The sequence below is a fragment of the Chenopodium album genome, chromosome 14, assembly GCF_948465745.1.
Source record: "Chenopodium album chromosome 14, dcCheAlbu1.1, whole genome shotgun sequence".
Classification (NCBI taxonomy): Eukaryota; Viridiplantae; Streptophyta; class Magnoliopsida; order Caryophyllales; family Amaranthaceae; genus Chenopodium; species Chenopodium album.
The window spans coordinates 51485459-51504012 of record NC_137847.1 but is presented as its reverse complement, the minus strand read 5'-3'; the positions used below and the strand labels follow the sequence as shown (position 1 = coordinate 51504012).

At 36.7% G+C, this 18554-nt stretch overlaps 3 protein-coding genes across 3 annotated transcripts; 2 read left to right on the top strand and 1 right to left on the bottom strand.

Moving 5' to 3' along the window:
* Positions 1-892: 892 nt before the first annotated feature.
* Positions 893-3260, top strand: LOC145579518 (uncharacterized). Its single transcript, XM_081636759.1, has 2 exons — positions 893-1935; positions 2098-3260. The coding sequence occupies exons 1-2, from the start codon at positions 1200-1202 to the stop codon at positions 3150-3152; spliced, it is 1791 nt and encodes a 596-aa protein (XP_081492885.1). The 5' UTR covers positions 893-1199; the 3' UTR covers positions 3153-3260.
* Positions 3261-4065: 805 nt separating this feature from the next.
* LOC145579517 (anthocyanidin reductase ((2S)-flavan-3-ol-forming)-like) lies at positions 4066-5739 on the top strand. Its single transcript, XM_081636757.1, has 6 exons — positions 4066-4213; positions 4451-4617; positions 4705-4905; positions 4999-5158; positions 5260-5473; positions 5595-5739. Exons 1-6 carry the CDS (start codon positions 4066-4068, stop codon positions 5737-5739), a joined length of 1035 nt encoding a protein of 344 aa, XP_081492883.1.
* Positions 5740-11284: 5545 nt separating this feature from the next.
* On the bottom strand, positions 11285-17622 carry LOC145578301 (uncharacterized). The gene is made up of 3 exons (XM_081635645.1): positions 17175-17622; positions 14524-14587; positions 11285-11918 (listed from the first exon to the last, which is right to left on the bottom strand). The coding sequence occupies exons 1-3, from the start codon at positions 17620-17622 to the stop codon at positions 11285-11287; spliced, it is 1146 nt and encodes a 381-aa protein (XP_081491771.1).
* Between the last annotated feature and the right edge of the window lie 932 nt (positions 17623-18554).

Below are 18554 nucleotides of genomic sequence, written 5' to 3'. Positions count from 1 at the left end.
TATCTCAATCTACATCCCTGATAAGCTGAAAAAGTTAAAATTTCCCTTATTTATGTTTTCAATTGAACTTCTTTGTATAATCTTGATTCTTGAACACTTGGACCAACTAAGGTTTATCATAAGGTTGAATGTGGAACAATCTCAAGAAAATTTAAAAACCATACTCCCTCTGTTTTTATTTAAGTGCCCTAATTTAATTAGCCGGCACACTTGTCAATGCACAACTTTGACTAATGATATCTTTAATTAGCCATGAGTACACAAACATTGATCAAAGCGGTACATGTAAATAGTGATAAAGTCAAAGTAAAACACTTAAATAAAAATGGAGAAAGTATTATAATAAAGTCTCACATTGACCATGATGCTAAATAAATAACAATATTTTAATAACGGCATAGAGTTTGATGAGTACGACCATACTTGTAGGATCTGTTCTATAGGTCGTACCTCTGTATCCTTGGCCACTAAGGAGACAGAAAACTAAGTCGCTCCTTCTGCCTCCTTGTGGGGCGTTGGTGATCATACGGTGTTCTGACAGACTTCCCTCTTTTTTAAACTCGGGATCAAATTCCTTCTACATTATATGCTCTCCGTTTGTAAATTATATTACATCGCTGCCTTGTGCTTCAAAGTGCTTTTCATATAAATGCTCATGGAACATATGCTTGTACATACTTTCCTTTTTTTTTTTCCACGCTAATTTACTCGTGATCAATTTCCGTCTACATCATATGCATAATATGGTCGGTCCAGGGTTCAGGGTTATACTGTAATTTGCAGAATTGCAGCACCTCGTGATTCCTTCAAAGTGCTTTTCATATAAATGCTAATGCTGTTGGAACATATGCTTGTTTTAGTGTTCTGGTTGTTTTTACTTTTTTTTTTTTTACAAATTCCTCTTCCCCTTTTAGCTCTATAAAAGAAGAAATTGCATGCTCTTTTTACTTGGCTTTGTTCTTTGTTCTTTCATAAAGTAACTTTAATCATCCTCATTATAAATCTTTTGCAATTCAGGTAAATGTTTGGCTACATTGCATTATCTGAAAGAACCTAGCTAAGATGCTGATTCCTTTGTTTTTTTCTGTTTAGTAAAAAAGCACTTTAAACTAAAACATATTCATTGCTTAATTTATCAACTATAAGTCTATATAATTCATTTCTACAACTTATATTCTTAAAATCTTCATCAATAGAAAATGGCTTATTTCTTGCTGAAAATTTCACTGATACATTTGTTCATTTCTTATACATTCTGCTATGGCTACGCAGAACTCGAACTACTGCTAAAACTGAAGGCGTCTTTGGTTGGAGCTCGGAGCTCAGCCCTTGAAGACTGGAAACAATCTTCATCTCCAACATCACATTGCTTGTTTTCAGGGGTCTCATGTGACATGAGCTCTCGAGTAATCGGTCTAAACATCTCATGTGTGCCTCTATATGGTTCAATCCCACCTGAAATCGGACAGTTTAGCCAGCTGAATACTCTGATTCTAACAGGTACTAAATTGTCAGGCAGTCTTCCACCTCAAGTAGCAAACTTATCGACGTTGCAACTCCTTAACATCTCAAATAACAACATAACTGGGCAGTTGCATTCAATTATGTTCAGCAAAATGACTCAGCTAGAAGTCTTGGATGTCTACAATAACAACTTCTCCGGGCTACTACCTTCAGAGCTCACGAGCCTTAAGAAACTGAAGCATCTGGATCTTGGAGGAAGCTACTTCTCAGGTGAGATTCCATCTCAATACTCAGAGATCCAAGGCTTGGAGTACTTAGGCTTAAATGGTAATTCACTAACTGGTAAGCTTCCTTCGAGCTTATCACATTTGTCGAATCTCAAGTTCTTGCATGTAGGCTATTTCAACACATACAATGGAGGTATTCCTAATGAGTGGGGTTTCATCAAATCACTTCGAGTTCTTGATGCTGGTAAATGCAACCTTTCTGGCAGTATTCCTGTAACTTTAAGTCACCTGAGTGAATTAGAATCTCTTTACCTGCAGAAAAACAACATTACAGGTCATATACCAGCTGAATTTGGTGATTTAACCAATTTGAGAATGCTTGACCTTTCTACTAATTCACTCACAGGTATAATGCCTGAAAGTTTTTCGCAGCTAAAGAAGCTTGAATGGCTGAACCTATTTTCGAACAAAATGAATGGTCCGATTCCTGACTCTATCTCTGAGCTTCCTAGGCTTAGAAGATTTCAGGTATGGAGCAACAACTTCAATGGTCAACTACCTGAAAATCTAGGCCAGATTGGAAAACTCGAATGGGTTGATGTATCAGGCAATCAAATTACAGGTCAAATTCCAAAACAGCTGTGCAAAGGAAGAAGACTAGAGTACCTTATATTGTTTGGGAATTCTTTTACTGGTCCTATCCCACAAGAGCTAGGAAACTGTAAGACCTTGGTTCGAGTAAGATTAGCAACAAACTCGTTAAATGGTTCGATTCCCTCTGGATTATTGAACTTGCCAAGGGCTAATATCATTGAACTCACTCACAACAACTTGGTTGGTGAACTTCCCCTGTATATTACAGGAAATTCCCTCCAAACTCTAGACCTATCGAACAACTCCATCACCGGAAGTATTCCTCGGTCTATTCAGAAGTTGGTTAGATTACAGAAACTCTTTCTTGGAAGAAATAACTTGTCAGGAAACATTCCTGATGAGTTATTCAATCTGAAAAGCATATCGATCATCGATGTAAAAGACAACTACATAAATGGGGAGATACCGAAAACAATAGGAAATTGCTCCTCTCTGATGTCCTTAGATATCAGCAACAATCACCTTAGTGGAAGAATCCCACATGAAATTTCAAAATTGAAGATTTTGAGCAGTCTGAATCTGTCAGAAAACCATTTGAGTGGTGACATTCCTACTGACATGCAGAATATGACTAGTTTAGTGACACTTGATCTTTCATATAACAACTTGTCAGGTAGAATTCCATCAGAAGGACAGTTTGCTCTCTTCAAGGCGGATTCATTTACCGGTAATCCAAATCTCTGCTCCCCATCTAAGTTAACTTGTGCTTCATCAGCTGAATCGAGCTCGGGACATGCTTCTCAACTAGGATCATTCCAAACATTACTCTTACTTGTTAGTAGTATTTTTTTTCAAAATGTATTCTAGCTATTCACTTCTGTTATTTCTTGTAAATGCTTCTATGAGTTTCAGTTAACAGTTTAGTTTGTCACTAAAATAACTGATGGACCCTATTTTTCCTTCTGGTAGTAATGTACGGAGTACTCCCTTTGTTTTTTATTATTACAGTTTGACTTTTACGCTTCTCAAGTTTCCATGTCTCCTTAGTCCTAATTACAAAAGCTATGTTACAACAACGATGATAGCAATCATAGCATTTCCCCTATAGTTAAATCAAGTTTAGAAGGATTTTTATGGAAAAAAAATATGAAGCAAATTGTGCAAAGTCTTCTAATTTTATCTACTTATTAATCAGACTGACATTAGTCACATGAAGTAATTCTTTATTAATCAAAGTAGTATTATCAGGAAGTCCCACATTGACACCACAACTAAAAACACAAAATAATTTTAATTAATTTGTGTTTAATGATAAATGAACGTTAACCTTAGACACCAAGTTAGAAATACTAGTCCGAAAAATGACTTGTGACCAAATAATTTAATTTTTAATACAGAGTTTAAGCGGCAATTTCCTGTTTATCTCTTTAATTGCTTTAAAACCTCAATCTATAAAGGTCCGTGAGCTATACATTTTTTATACTTTGTCACTTTGATGTACAAATAAAGTTAATTAGCAATTGAGGTTTGACAATATGAGTAGATAGTCACATGCTCACCTTCTCGTTGCATTAGAAAAACACATTTTCACCTGCCAATATTTCTTCACCCGCTATTCTCTAACATATTCTTTAATGTGCATATATAAGAGACAGACTAACAAAACAAACATTAGTACAAAAACATAACTTAGAACTGTGTTAGTCCAACATCATATTTAGGATTTAATCGTGCCCAACTTATTGTCCTATTAGGTTTCGCAAATAAATCAACAAATAATATGGCTGGATTAGTCCAACATCATGATCATGAAGAGAAGAAGAGCATGAAAGCCTGTGTCATAGGTGGTACAGGATTTGTGGCATCCCTGCTTGTTAAATTGTTACTGCGAAAGGGATATTCGGTCAATACGACTGCTAGAGACCCTGGTAACTCTCTTTCTAACACCTTTCTTTTGAGCACATTTTTATTTTCATGGTACTGTCTGTAAGTGTGCCGACCTCACTTATGGGATTAAGGCTTTGATTGGTTGATTGTTACTGTCTGTAAGTGTGTATGACTGTTACACAAGAAGTTTAAGTAGTTTCACCAAACTTTCTATTGTTAGAGACATGTGATTTCGACATATAATTAAATTGCTTGTACAATTTTGTTGATTGATGTAGGTGATGAGAAGAAGATTTCACACCTCTTAGCACTGAAAGATCTTGGTGAGCTGAAAGTATTCAAAGCAAATTTAACTGATGAAGGGAGCTTTGATGCCGCGGTAGAAGGCTGTGATGTTGTTTTCTTAGTCGCAACCCCTGTCAACTTTGCCTCTCAGGATCCTGAGGTGAGTTTTTTTACGAATATATAGGAAGTATTGACTTTGATCTTTATAGTGATGATTAAGATTGACCTTCAAGTCTGATATTGACAGGTAGATATGATTAAGCCTGCAATGCAAGGAGTAATAAACGTATTGACAGCCTGCACGAAGGCAAAGTCTGTGAAACGCGTTGTTATGACTTCATCTGCAGCTGCTGTTTCGATCAATAGTCTCACCGGGGATGGTCTTGTGATGAGCGAGGAGGATTGGACTGATGTTGATTTCCTCTACTCCAAAAAGCCACCTCTTTGGGTATGTACTAAAACAAGTTTATACTACCACATTAATTAATTGAATGTGTCACACTTTAAATTATAATTGAACTTGTTCTTCAATAATTTACAGGGCTACCCTGTGTCTAAGACACTAGCTGAAAGGGAAGCCTGGAAATTCGCTAAGGAAAACAACCTCGATCTCATTACTGTGATACCATCTTTGATCACCGGTGCTGCTTTCACTCCTGATGTCCCTAGCAGCATCGGTCTTGCTACATGCCTGCTAACAGGTCCATAATTCTTATTCTAAATGTACAAAAATAAATATATTTTCATTAGTCCTGTAGTCAAAAGACTCATGTCCTGCAGGAAATATGTCGCGTTTTTGCAGGAAATGAGTCCCTCATAAATGGTATGAAGGGTATGCAGTTACTGTCTGGTTCAATTTCGATTACACACGTAGAAGATGTTTGTCGCGCACACATTTTCCTAGCTGAGAACAAATCAGCTTCAGGGCGTTACATCTGCTGTGCTGTTAACACTAGTGTAGTTGATCTCGCCAAGTTTTTAAGTAACAAGTACCCTCAGTATAATGTTCCTACAGAGTATAATTTCAGACTATTCTTCTTAAATTGGAGTTTATAATAACTTTGTAGTGTTACAATGATTATGTATAACTCAAGGACAGTGAATTTATTCGTGTTACATTTTGGTTGATGACTGCAGTTTCGGAGAACTTCCTTCTAAGGCCAAGTTGATCCTTTCTTCAGAGAAGCTCGTTAACGAGGGATTCAAGTTCAAGTATGGGATTGAAGAGATTTATGACTTGACTGTGGAGTATCTGAAGAGCAAAGATCTATTGAAGAACTGAAGAGAAATACAGCATCTTCTTAGCTCTATTTTACTAGTACTTTGTTTTGGACTGGAAGTTTTTGTATATTTTACAATGATTTTCAGCTGTTTTATCTATAATTATACAATAATCTTTTAGAACCATTGGAAAATTAACAAATTGCAGCAAATTTTATCATCCATTTCACTGATAAGAGTATGACACTGAAAGGTGTGTACTCCAATAGTAAGATTATGAAGGGAGCACCACTTACTATAGAAAGATAGTAGTTTGTCAAAAGCTTATAGCGGACATAAACTCAAATGCAATTGTTGTATAGCTTAAGGAATGGTAATTACTCCATAGATTATAACCAACTAAAAGAAATTCATAATATCATTATATTTTAAATTAATTCCTAATTTTACATAAAATCTTCTTATTATTCATAAGTTATAACACTAACATGTTGTAACTATTGTATAAAAATATATTCTTGTAAAAGAAATTTACTGTGTTTTGGTTCCAGGGGTATTATTTTATTTTATTTTGTTATTTTTTTTGACGAATCCAGGGGTATAATTCAAATACCCCATATTTTCACAAGAAGTCAAGAATTATGAAGGGTGTATTATATCTCAATCACTTCAATGTTAAAATTAAATTGTCCCACATTGAGAATATAAGCCAAATATGTAATCGAAAATTTATTTAAGTGGGCTTGGTTAATTCTTTCAATTTTTGAGAAAAGGGCTTGATTAGTTTCTTAATGGGCTATCCAATTCTAGCAGTTTATGTGAGAATAAACCAACAATAATAAAGCCCAGAAAATTTCAGGCCCAAGCCTCAAGGGAAGCAGTTAATCAATCTGATTGCTTATGTCAAAAAATTTGATTAGTCAACAAATCTCTTAGAATATCATAGCATAAGTGCAAAATAATTAATCAACCTTCTTAATATGTTTGTTTCCTTATTGTTGAAAAACCTACCCGCATTTGGTTTGGAAAATGAAAACGGAGTGGAAAGGAAAAACAAATAAAAAGGGAAAAGGAATCAATTAGGTATAACCTTTTTATTTGTTTGGTTTAACCAAGAGGAGGATAAGGGTATTTGTTACCCCAAGTTTTTGAGAGGTAACAAATGAGGGGTAACCATTACCCTTAACTAATGATAATTGTTACCATGCTTTCAAATCAAACACACTGTAAACGGTATTGGTTTAATTAAATCTGTCTCTAATCCAAAAAATGCACTAACCAAACGCCCCCTTAATATGTTTGTCTGGTCACTAATTTTCAATTACTTGCATAAGTAGCAGGGTTGAATTTTTACTCTGTTTAAGATATATGCCCTTTCATCTTATCTACGAGTAAGAATTTGTATTCCGTAACCAATTTAAACTTTTAATTGGTCATACTTGTATGAGAAATAATGGTTACTATATATGCAGTATGCTGTCCTTAATGAACAAAATGGTATCGTTTATATGTAAAGGTTTTCTAACCATTTAGCATTGAATTTGGGTAATTTACTAGATTATATTTTGCGTGTTTATTTGACAAAAGTACGTAATACTAATTACTTTGGAAAGTAAGTTTGTATTTTTTAATATTTCAACTTGCATAAGAGGTTTATGGTTGAATCCTTATTTTCTCTCTCTCCAAGGTGGACCCATTCATCTTATTTATCTACAAACAAGTACCATAACTAGCTTAGTCTAAATCTGATTGGCCCTTTTTGTTTGTAAAAAGATTATTATTATTATTATTATTATTATTATTATTATTATTATTTATTATTATTATTATTATTATTATCTCAAAAACAAAATCATACAACCTACAATAAATTAGTGGGAAGCCGAGATACAATCTGGGCCCCCACTCCTCTAGCTATAGAAAATCCTACCCTAGTGAAGATATGAGCTGCAGCACGAGCTCCAATGTCTTGCGTCGACGAGAACCTCTGAATCCGCTTCACTAACGCAACAGCCTCCTTCTCTAATTCCCCAAGCGAAGAAAAGGAGAAGGGAATGAAACCATATCCAATCACCTGACATCGAGCTTCATACTTAACCCGCTTCCGATGAGCAGCATCAGCCACAACGCGCCCAGGAATAAAGTCAGATAGCCCCGACTGTGTCAAGGGAGAAGACCCTGTCAAATCAACACAGACATCGCGACCACGATCCCATGAATAAAGTAACACATCCGCAGGTCTGAGGGCCTCGTCGTTCCCTCCAGCCAACCCAATGTCAACCTCCTTTCTCGCCGAAATCCCAGAACGATAGCAAACATCAACAAGGGTATCCCGAACGACATTATGCCGATGTTTAATACCCACAATACCAGCACAAGACACCGCGTGATCACCGAAAATATCTCCAGCAAAAACCCTCGAACAAGCAGAGCACGACATTATTATTATTATTATTATTATCAAAAACAAAAGTCATACAACCTACAATAAATTAGTGGGAAGCCGAGATACAATCTGGGCCCCCACTCCTCTAGTTATAACAAAACCTACCCTAGTGAATATATGAGCTGCAGCACAAATCCCAATGTCTTGCGTCGTCGAGAACCTTTGAATTCGCTTCAGCAACGCAACAACCTCCTTCTCTAAATCCCCAAGCGAAGAAAAGGAGAAGGGAAAATAATAATAAAAACAAAATAACAATTGTCAACAAACCACTAAAACAGAAAGTACAGTATTGACGACGCTTAGCACAACCAGCTAACCAGTGAGCAAGAGACACTTACAAACGAGGAACCTTTTGAACTTGGCAAACCAAAAAAGATTGAACTGAAGCGCACAACTCCTGAATGAGCCACCAAGCAGAAATGTCCATTGAACTAGACGGAGGAAGATAAGTAAGGAGGGCAACACAATCTGTATAAACCCGGATTTTCAAAAAGCCTTTACGAATAGCAAACTCCAAACCCCAGGCATAGGCCCGAAGCTCAGACTGCAACGCTGAACCTGCCATAAAAGCCCGACAACCACCTCCTAGTACCTCAGAAGAATGAAGATCACGAACTATCCAGCCTGCTCCAGCCCTATAAGTAGAACAATCCTAAGCCCTATCTATAATCAAACAAACTGTTGGAGAAATATAAGGTAACCCCTATAGACAAAGCCTATGGACATCCTGCCTAGCCTCCAAACGACCTAAACAGGAAAACTGCGAAGACCTCTTCAAATCTAGAGATTGCATACTACGAAGAAACCAATCTTTTGCTAAATCAACGATTGTCCTAGGGGACCAAACAACATTCCTAAACCTCAATTGATTACGAGAAATCCAAATTGTCCAAAGAAGAGCAAATAAAGAAGCAATACCCTTCCAATACTTCAACGACGAAAAATGAGAAATTATACTCGAGAACCAAACACTAAACGGAGGAAACTGCATAAGGTCCCTATTAATGCCCAAAGCTCCAGATAGCCAAAGACCGTAAATAATAGGACGATCTCTGAATGTATGAGATACAGATTCCACATCCACATGACAAAAGGCACAAACTGGATCAACTGGAAAGCCTCGAGAATGTAGAACAACTGCCAAAGGAAGAGCATCATGTAGCAATTTCCAACCAAAGATTTTCCACTTTGGAAGAATTGGTAAAGCCTAGAACATCCTCCACCATGCTGGAGAGATTTGAGATTGAATACCGAACATGACCCTAGGCTCACAAAGAAGGGCATAAGCAGATTTTGTTGAGAAAACGCCGTCCCTAGTAAACAAAATCATCCATTAATCGCACTGGCCGATCTAACGAAAGAATTCTAGCAGCAGAGATAGAATCAAATAGCTTGTGAATAATAGTAGCATCCCATGCGTAAGAACGCTAATCAAATAAAGAAGACACAAGAGTCGGACGAACCGACTCGGACGGAAGATCTTTAAAATATACTGGTCCCCTCGCACCCAAGAATCCTCCAAAATACGAACTCGGGAACCTGAACCAACCTTCCAAAACAGACCCTTCGACAGCGAGGACAACCCTGAAATAAGACCCCGACAACCCCAAGATGGACGAGAAGCCGAGATTGGAAGATCTTTAAAATATACCGGTCCCCTCGGCACCCAAGAATCCTCCAAAATACGAACTCGGGAACCTGAACCAACCTTCCAAAACAGACCCTTCGACAGCGAGGACAACCCTTAAATAAGACCCCGACAACCCTAAGATGGAAGAGAAGTCGAGATTGAGTCAAAGGAACGAAGAGCTGGATACTTCGCAAACAAAAGCCGAGAAACTAATAGCTGAGGGCATTGAATGAGCCGCCAACTCTGCTTAGCTAACAATGAAGAGTTAAAAGGGGCAATACTGTGAATTCCTAATCCTCCTAAACCCTTTGGAAGATGGAGCAACGACGAAGAACTAGAAGAAGAAGACTTCCACCAAAACCTGGCTAGTAAATTATCCATTCGAGAATATATAGAACTAGAAATCTTGAACACATATAAGATGTGATTAAAGGAGGCAATGAGCACTAAGTTAATGATAATAAGCTTGGCCACCGGCGAAAGATGTAGAGCAGCAAAGACCTCTAGTCGTTTGGCCACCTTATCCAAGAGGAACCCAAAATTAGAGCATTTACTACGGCCCAAATCAACAGGAAGCCCTAAATAAGAGCCCAATCTAGATTCAGACCTCATTTTCAGACAACCAGACAGATAAGCTCGATAATCCTCAGGCGTATTAGGGCTAAACTTGACAAACGACTTTTGAAAATTAAGCATTTGACCTGAAATATCACAGAAAGCAGAAAGCACATTCAACACTTGTTCACACGCAAGAGGAGAGACCTGGAAGAATAACAAGGAGTCGTCAGCAAAGAACAGATGTGAAATGGAAGGAGCCCCCCTTGCAATTTTAATACCCTGAAAAAGGCCTTCAAATTCAGCCTTACGAAGCATCGCCGAAAGAACCTCCATGCATAAAACAAACAAGTACGGAGAAAGAGGATCTCCTTGACGTAGACCACGCTGAGGCCAAAAACCCTTAGTAGGAGAACCATTAACCAGCACCTGATAAGAGACCGTAGAAACACACTGCATAATCAGATGAACCCAGTAGGGAGGAAAACCAAAAACCTGAAGAACTCAACCCAGGAAATCCCACTCAACTCTGTCATAAGCTTTATTCATATCAAGCTTTAGGGCCACATAAAAACGTTTCCTAGCCTTGGAAGCATTCATAAATGAAAAGATCTCATGCACTATCAGACAATTATCAGACATCAACCTACCAGGTACAAAGACATTTTGAAAATCCGAAACAATGTCTGGCAGAATCCAATGCAGGAGACAAGTCAGACACTTAGCTATGCATTTATAAATGACATTATAGAGTCCTATCGGTCTAAATTGAGAAACAAGTTCAGGGTGATCAACTTTAGGAAGCAAAACTAAGAAAGTCCGATTCCAGTCCTTAAGTAAATAGCCATGAGCAAAAAAGAACTACTGGATAGCCTTCACAACATGATCACCCACCTCTGTCAAATAGGTCTTAAAAAAAGCCAAAGTAAAACCATCAGAACTAGGAGACTTCTCATCAGCTATACTAAACATCGCCTACCTAATATCATCAGCCAAAAAAGGAACTAGCAGGGACTGACGATGTCTGTCAGACAAAGTAGGAAGGTTAAGGGACTCCCAAGGGAATTGAGAAACAGAAGGAAGATCTAATTGCCCACTATACAGTGACCTGTAAATATCCAGAACCAAAGAGTGAATGCCCCCCGTATCTGAAACCCAAGAACCGTCATTGTCCTTAAGACCAAGAATAATGTTCTTCCGACGACGAGCCTGAACTGTAGAAAAAAGGAATCGAGTATGCTCATCACCAATCGCATCCCACTTTAGTTTTGCTCGTTGTCTCCAAAAAAGAAACGCCACCTGAGCTTCTTTAATCTTTTCCATCCTAAAAGTGTTAAACAAACAACGACTACTCCGAGACTCAAGATTAAAAGAAGCATTAGTGACATCCGCAACCAAAGCTTTCCAATAAATGCCCCACGCCTTTTTATGAGAAACACACCAAGCTAGGAGACGATGACGAAGAACACATAGCCTTTTTGATAAGGAAAACATGCGAGATCCAGAGATATGTTCTACAAAAATAGTCTGAACCACAGTAGCAACATCCATAGAGCGTAGGCACCAGTTTTCAATTCTATAAGGTCGTTTACATCTACCAGAAGGCAAACTGTCACATAAAATAATAGCCGCGTGATCAGAAAATAAAATGGGCTGGTGATGAACTGAGGTAGCCGGCCAATCCTGAAGCCAGTGGGAAGTAGCATATGTGTAGACACCTAAATGTGTCTCCCCAAAACCAAACCCACTAATGAATACCTTTCACGTCATTTGATTATCGAACGAGGTGAAAGTGTGAAAAGTCTAGTGATGTGGATGTTTTTTATTTAACTAGGGCAGCCAACGCGCGCGTTGCGCGCGGAATGACTAGCCTTTGCAACTTAATTTTACTTGTCTTGTATTTGCGCTTCACATGGAGGAATATAAGACCGGTAAAGGTATATATTTCTATTGCTTAAGCATTGTTTGTTTGTAGTTGTAGGGAATATTTCAAGCATTACCCCAAACTTGAACCCCACTGTGATCATACACTTAAGCATGGTGGCGTACAAAGGGAAGGAAGCTAGAGCAAAAGAGTTTCCAACAAGTTTTAGGAACTTGTAAACCGTTAACAGGATGAAGGTTACACCCCTTAACGATCCAGGAGATCGTTAACTCCAATAGGTCTGGAACCATGACTGGAAGTTCGGGGATGAAGGTACAAATCCAACCTAAAAGAGATTGAACCTGCCCTAATAATAGGCCTCTACTTTATTCTTCTCGTATTCATGTGCGTTTTCTGACTAACATGAAATCAATAAGTTTACCCTAAACCTGTTTATCTATGTTGGTTGAATTTAATGAACAAATAAAAACTATTATTGGCGATCACTTGAATTATAATCATATTATCCCTAAACAAGATTATTAATTATCTTATTAAGCGTGATTACAAGTACAAATTCCCTTATGCATAAAAGGTGTGATCAAGCAATAACAATAATAATATATCAAGCAACATAATAATAATAATAATCATAATAACGCTAAAGCATAATAATAGCAAGATCCTAGGCATGATACTAACAAGATTAATAACAAACCCTAGCATGTCACTAAGCATTAAAGATCAAAGCTTTAGCCCTAGCATGATACTAACATGATATCGATATGATATTAGAAAGCATAGGAAGCACCTTAAACATGATACTAGAAAACAATAATAACATCCTAACATGATACTAGGAATTAATAAATAATAAACATGCTTTCTACAAGAATAGAGCAATAAGACTACATAATTTGATGCCTTGTACCTCTTTCTGATAACAAAATACACGTGTTAGTAACTTCAAGGAAAATATAAAATCAAACAATTAAATTAAATAATTGAAATAGAGATTGGGGACCAAACCCTCAGAAATTATAACCTTTCACGTCTAGGGCGAAGACAACTTCGAACTTGGCTAGGTGTGTCTAGTACTTGTGAATGCGGAATTTTGTTTGTGAAAAGTTGGTTTAGAAAGAGAGAGAAAGTATCAAGAAATTCTTGATGAGAGTTGGTTGTAGATTGTAGATGATTGAAAACGGAGGTCTAAGGACCCTATTTATAATGAAAACAGTCCGGAATATGATAAAAAAGGAATCGGAGTTCGAAAAGGAATAAAACACGACGCTGTCGCCGCAATAGCCCCTGTCGCCAGGCAACAGCCTGTGGTGCGGCGCTGCAGGCAGTTTTTCACACGTTTTCATATTTTGATAAAATTAAGCGTATGAGGGGTAAAACTGTGATTTTATTTAAAATAAAACTCATAAAACTCAATTATCAATGCTAATCACATTAAGATTCAAAAGAACCTTCTAGAAGATTTTAGAAGACTATAATCAATCCTAATTGCATTAGGAATCATAAATCATAATGGGCCCTCCTCTAGATCATTGGGCCGCATATAAAGGTCAAACCGGGCCCAGTTTAGTATTTTGGCCATAACTTCCTCATTATTCATCGGAATTAGGCTTATAATATATCGTTGGAAAGCTCTTTTCGAGCCCAATCCAACTAAACTATTATTGGACCCTTTCCATGGACCAAACTAAACTGGATTGACTATTTTCATAAAATAGGTTTTCGAAAACAGAGAGAAAAAAGAGAAATAAAAACTAACCGCAACACCAGACTTTCCACACTTTCACTTCATTCGATTATGATTTGACGTGAAAAGTATTCATCACCGGATTTGGTTTTGGGGAGACACATTTGGGTGTCTATAGTAGTCGTGCTAAGTTGAATGTTACGTGTGAAATATCTCGTATATTGAAAAAAATCTTTATTTTTATTATTTGTATATGGTGATTCTTTTAATTGGAATACTATGTAGAGTTACATTAGAATATAATTCTTAGGTTTTTCAATGATAATGCAGAAAAGGAACAAATGTTAGAATTGTTGTTTGTTTATTTTCACAGTTTTGATATTAGCATTACTTAATTGCGGTGGTACAATACGAAATAGAGAAAGAATCATAAATGATGAAACTGAAACGACCAATTTCTAATCCACCACAGAGGCTAACAATATTAATCAATGAGTTCATTTCATCCATCACAGAGGCTAACAATATTAATCAATGAGTTCATTTCTAATTTAAAAGTACAATCCTTCTAGATGAAACCAAAACAACCAATTCCTTCACACACTTATGCCCAACCGTACATGATATGTATATATATTATACTAAAGCAGCCTATATCCACCTATCAAGTCCAGTCTAATCAATGAGTTCTTAGACTTAAGAAGTCCTGTATAGTGTATAGTGACTAAATTCAAGTCCAGACTAAATTATGAAATTAATCTTATCTTACACTGATGAATTGCTCATATGCTAAAATAATGATCTTTGATAGAATTCCAGTGTGATCCTATCATTACAGGTTGTGAAGTTCAAAATCCATAGTAGAATGTTCTTAACTTAATGATAATCCTGTTTTAAATCTATGGACTTTGCTCCCAGAAAATCCGGCCGCCTTCTTCCACCGCCTCCCCCTCTCCTTTCTCGAGGCCCCCTTCCTCAGCGTTCCCGTTTCCAAACCATCGACCGTGAAAAGGTCCTCGTTATTTATTCCTTTTCCGCTATATATTGGTATTGTCAAATTTTTTTTGGCCACAATTTGATTTGGAAATTTTGGGAAGGTGGTGAACAAAGGTGTGGAATTTAGTACTTGGAAATGGCAAAGATAGTGTGGAGAGAGAAAGTTAAAAGCTTTCAAGAGATGGAGTCATGGAGTGGAGGAGAGAAAGCTCAAATGTGTAAGGAAATGTAGACGGGTAAGAATAATTTGAAGTTGGACTGTTGGAATACAAAATTACAAATAGGGGTACAAAGGTAAAACACATTTTGAAGGGTTAATAGGGGTATAAAGGTAAAATAACATTTTAAAGGGTATAAAAGTCCGTGCACTATTTATAAGAACAACTTTCTACTTTTTATAAGTTAGGGAAATATCTCTCTTTCTGTTTTTGAAAAAAATTTCTTTTTCTTACTCTATTTATGAAAATAGTCAGTCCAATTTAGTTTGGTCCATGATGAGGGTCTAATAATAGTGTAGTTGGATTGGGCTCGAAAAGAGCTTTCCAATGATATATTATAAGCCCAATACCGATGAATAATGAGGAAGTTATGGTTTAAACTAAATTGAGCTCGAAATGAATTTTATATGCCGCCCAATGATCTGGAGGAGGGCCTATTAATTATTATTCCTAAAGTTATTAGGATTGATTTTAATCCTCTAGAATAATCTAGAAGGTTCTTTTTAATTCTAATAGTATTAGGATTAGTAATTATATTTTTAAAGAGTTTTATTTTTTTAAAAAAATAAGTGTTTTATGATAAACCGGATTTTAATTTGATAAACACGGAATTTGCTGCTTAATCATATTAAGAAGAGGATTCCGTACAAAAGCGCGTTTTATCTTTTAATTAGCCCCAAACGACAATGTCTGTCGCCTGGCGCTGATGTCTGTCGCTTGGCGACAGATGCCAGTTTTATTCCGAATAGGACTTGATTTGTTTCCGGACTATTTTTTTATAAATAGGGGTCGTATCTCCCTGTTTTCATTCATCAACAATCAACAATTCACAATCTTCTCTCTCTTTTCTCTCTCTAAAAGCTAGAAGCTTTCTCTCTCTATTATTTTTCTAAACCTTCCCTCTTACAAAATTCCACATACACAAGTTCTAGACACACCTAGCCAAGTTCGAAGTTGCCTTCGCCCTAGACGTGAAAGGTTGATAATTTCTGAGGGTTTGGTCCCAAATCATTATTTCAATTATTTAAATTAATTGTTTGATTGATTATTTTCCTTGAAGTTACTAACGTGTGTATTTTGTTATTAGAAAGAGATACGAGGCATCAAAGTAAGTAATTGCTTTAATTGTTGTTATTTTGATATAGAAATCATGCTTTGATTATTTTTGATTCCTAGTATCATGTTTAGGGTTAACTAATATTTCTAATGTCATGTATGATGCTTCCTATTTCTTTCCTTCTATCATGTTAGTATCATGCTAGGAATAAAGTTTTGATCTTTATTGTTTAGTGACATGCTAGGATTTGTTATTAATCTTGTTAATATCATGCCTAGGATCTTGCTAATATTATTATGCTTTGAGATTGAGAATATTACTATTATGATGATGATTGTTATTATGTTGCTTGATATTATATTATTATTTGATTTTATTGCTTGATCATGCCTTTTATGCAGGTTTAAAGGGAATTTGTACTTGTAATCACGCTTAATAAGATAATTAATAATCTTAGTTAGGCTAATATGATTATAATTCAAGTGATCGCCAATAATAGATTTGTTTGTGCATTAATATTCAACCAACATAGATTAAACAGGTTTAAGGTTAACCTATTGATTGTATGTTAGTCAGAAAGCGCACATGAATACGAGAAGAATAAAGTGGAGGCCTATTTAGGGCAGGTTCAATCTCTTTTAGGTTGGATTTGTACCTTTATCCCCGAACTTCCAGTTATGGTTCCAGACCTATTGGAGTTAACGATCTCCTGGATCATTAAGGGGTGTAACCTTCACCCTGTGAACGGTTTACAAGTTCCTAAAACTTGTTGGCGACTCTTTTACTCTACCTTCCTTCCCTTTGGACGCCACCATGTTTAAATGTATGATCACAGTGGGGTTCAAGTATGGGATGCTTGAAATATTCCCTACAATATGCTTTATATAATCTCTCAAAAGTGGGGTCCATAACTAATCTCCCATTAGTCCAAGTGAAAGACGGTCTAGAAAACGGAATACCAAGTAACCCATTGTCCAGTTTCTATTGTATAAAATCATGACGGCCAGGAATATCTGGATTACCTCCTACCTTATCTGATAAATATTCAACCTGGTTAAAATCTCCAATTAACACAACATTTGGATACGTAGCCAAAATATCAGAAACTTCCGACCACACAGTCATACGGTCAGAAACTTGAGGAGCTTCATATAAAAAGAGGACATGTTTTATAACCATATTCTCCACAACTCGACATAATATTATATGCGGAGAAACCAAAATAGGATCCACCACAACTAGGGTAAACCAGAACACACAAAGCCCACCACTAAGACCTACCGAATCAATACCCACAAAGCCTGAACATGACAAGGAAGACAACTTATGCATGACAGAATTTACAGACACCATGGTTTCAGCTAAAAACACAATATTAACACCATAAGAGTGGACTAAAGACGTAATGTAAGGAGCTTTAGGGGAGTCCGCTTGACCCAAACCCCTACAGTTCCAAGCCACAATCTTCATCTGTCACTTGGTGGCCTTGAACGGGCGGCCACCGAGCCCTCAGACAAAGAACCAGTTAGAGAAGCAGTACCAATTCCTTTATGTTTCTTAAACGGGAGACATGAGAAACTACCAGTAGCAGCAACCTCCAATCCTTTTTCCTCAGATTATTATTGTTGTGTTCATGTTATTGAGCAAAATGGTCCCCTTTATATGTAGGGTTTTTTTGCTCATTAATGGTACTCGAAACATGCTTTCTAATCCTCTAGTATAATACCAGTATATTAATATCTGATCTGAGTTGGCCTATCATTTTTTGAGGTGCATACGTTACATGCTAGTCACAGGAAAAAAAAAGAAAAAAAAAAAGAAAAAGAAGAAGATGTGAACACTTCTCACTTGTGCTACCAGTATTGATTTTGTCTCTATGCATGAATTATTTCCAAGAGACAACGTACCTATAGCCTTTTGATGTAACCTTAATCATTGACCATGTGGATTGTGGTCCTTATTACTACCTCCGTTTCTTATTAGTTGCAACTTTGGCAACTTCGCGGACTCCTAGACAAAATTTGGTAAGCTAAAATTAAGTGAGTAAATGCAAGCAATTAAACATTGAGGAGAGAGAAAGTGGGGACCAGATTTTCATTAATTGGGGGAGGGAAATCTGTACAGACTTTTTAGGGGGAAAGTTTCCCTCCAGAATTTTCAGGAGAGAGAAAGTTTCCCTCCGTCCAAATTTTTCACCAAATTTAAACAACAATCCCTCCAAATTTTCCACTTAAATTAAGGAGACCATATAAATACATAGGTACAGAACTACAGACCCCTTCATTCAATGAAGTTCACAAAATTCTGACTCCCTCCATTAAACACAATGTCCCTAAAATTATTACAGACCCACTAGAAAAAAAAAAAAAAAAAAAAACCCAAAACAATTCTTGCAACTCCAG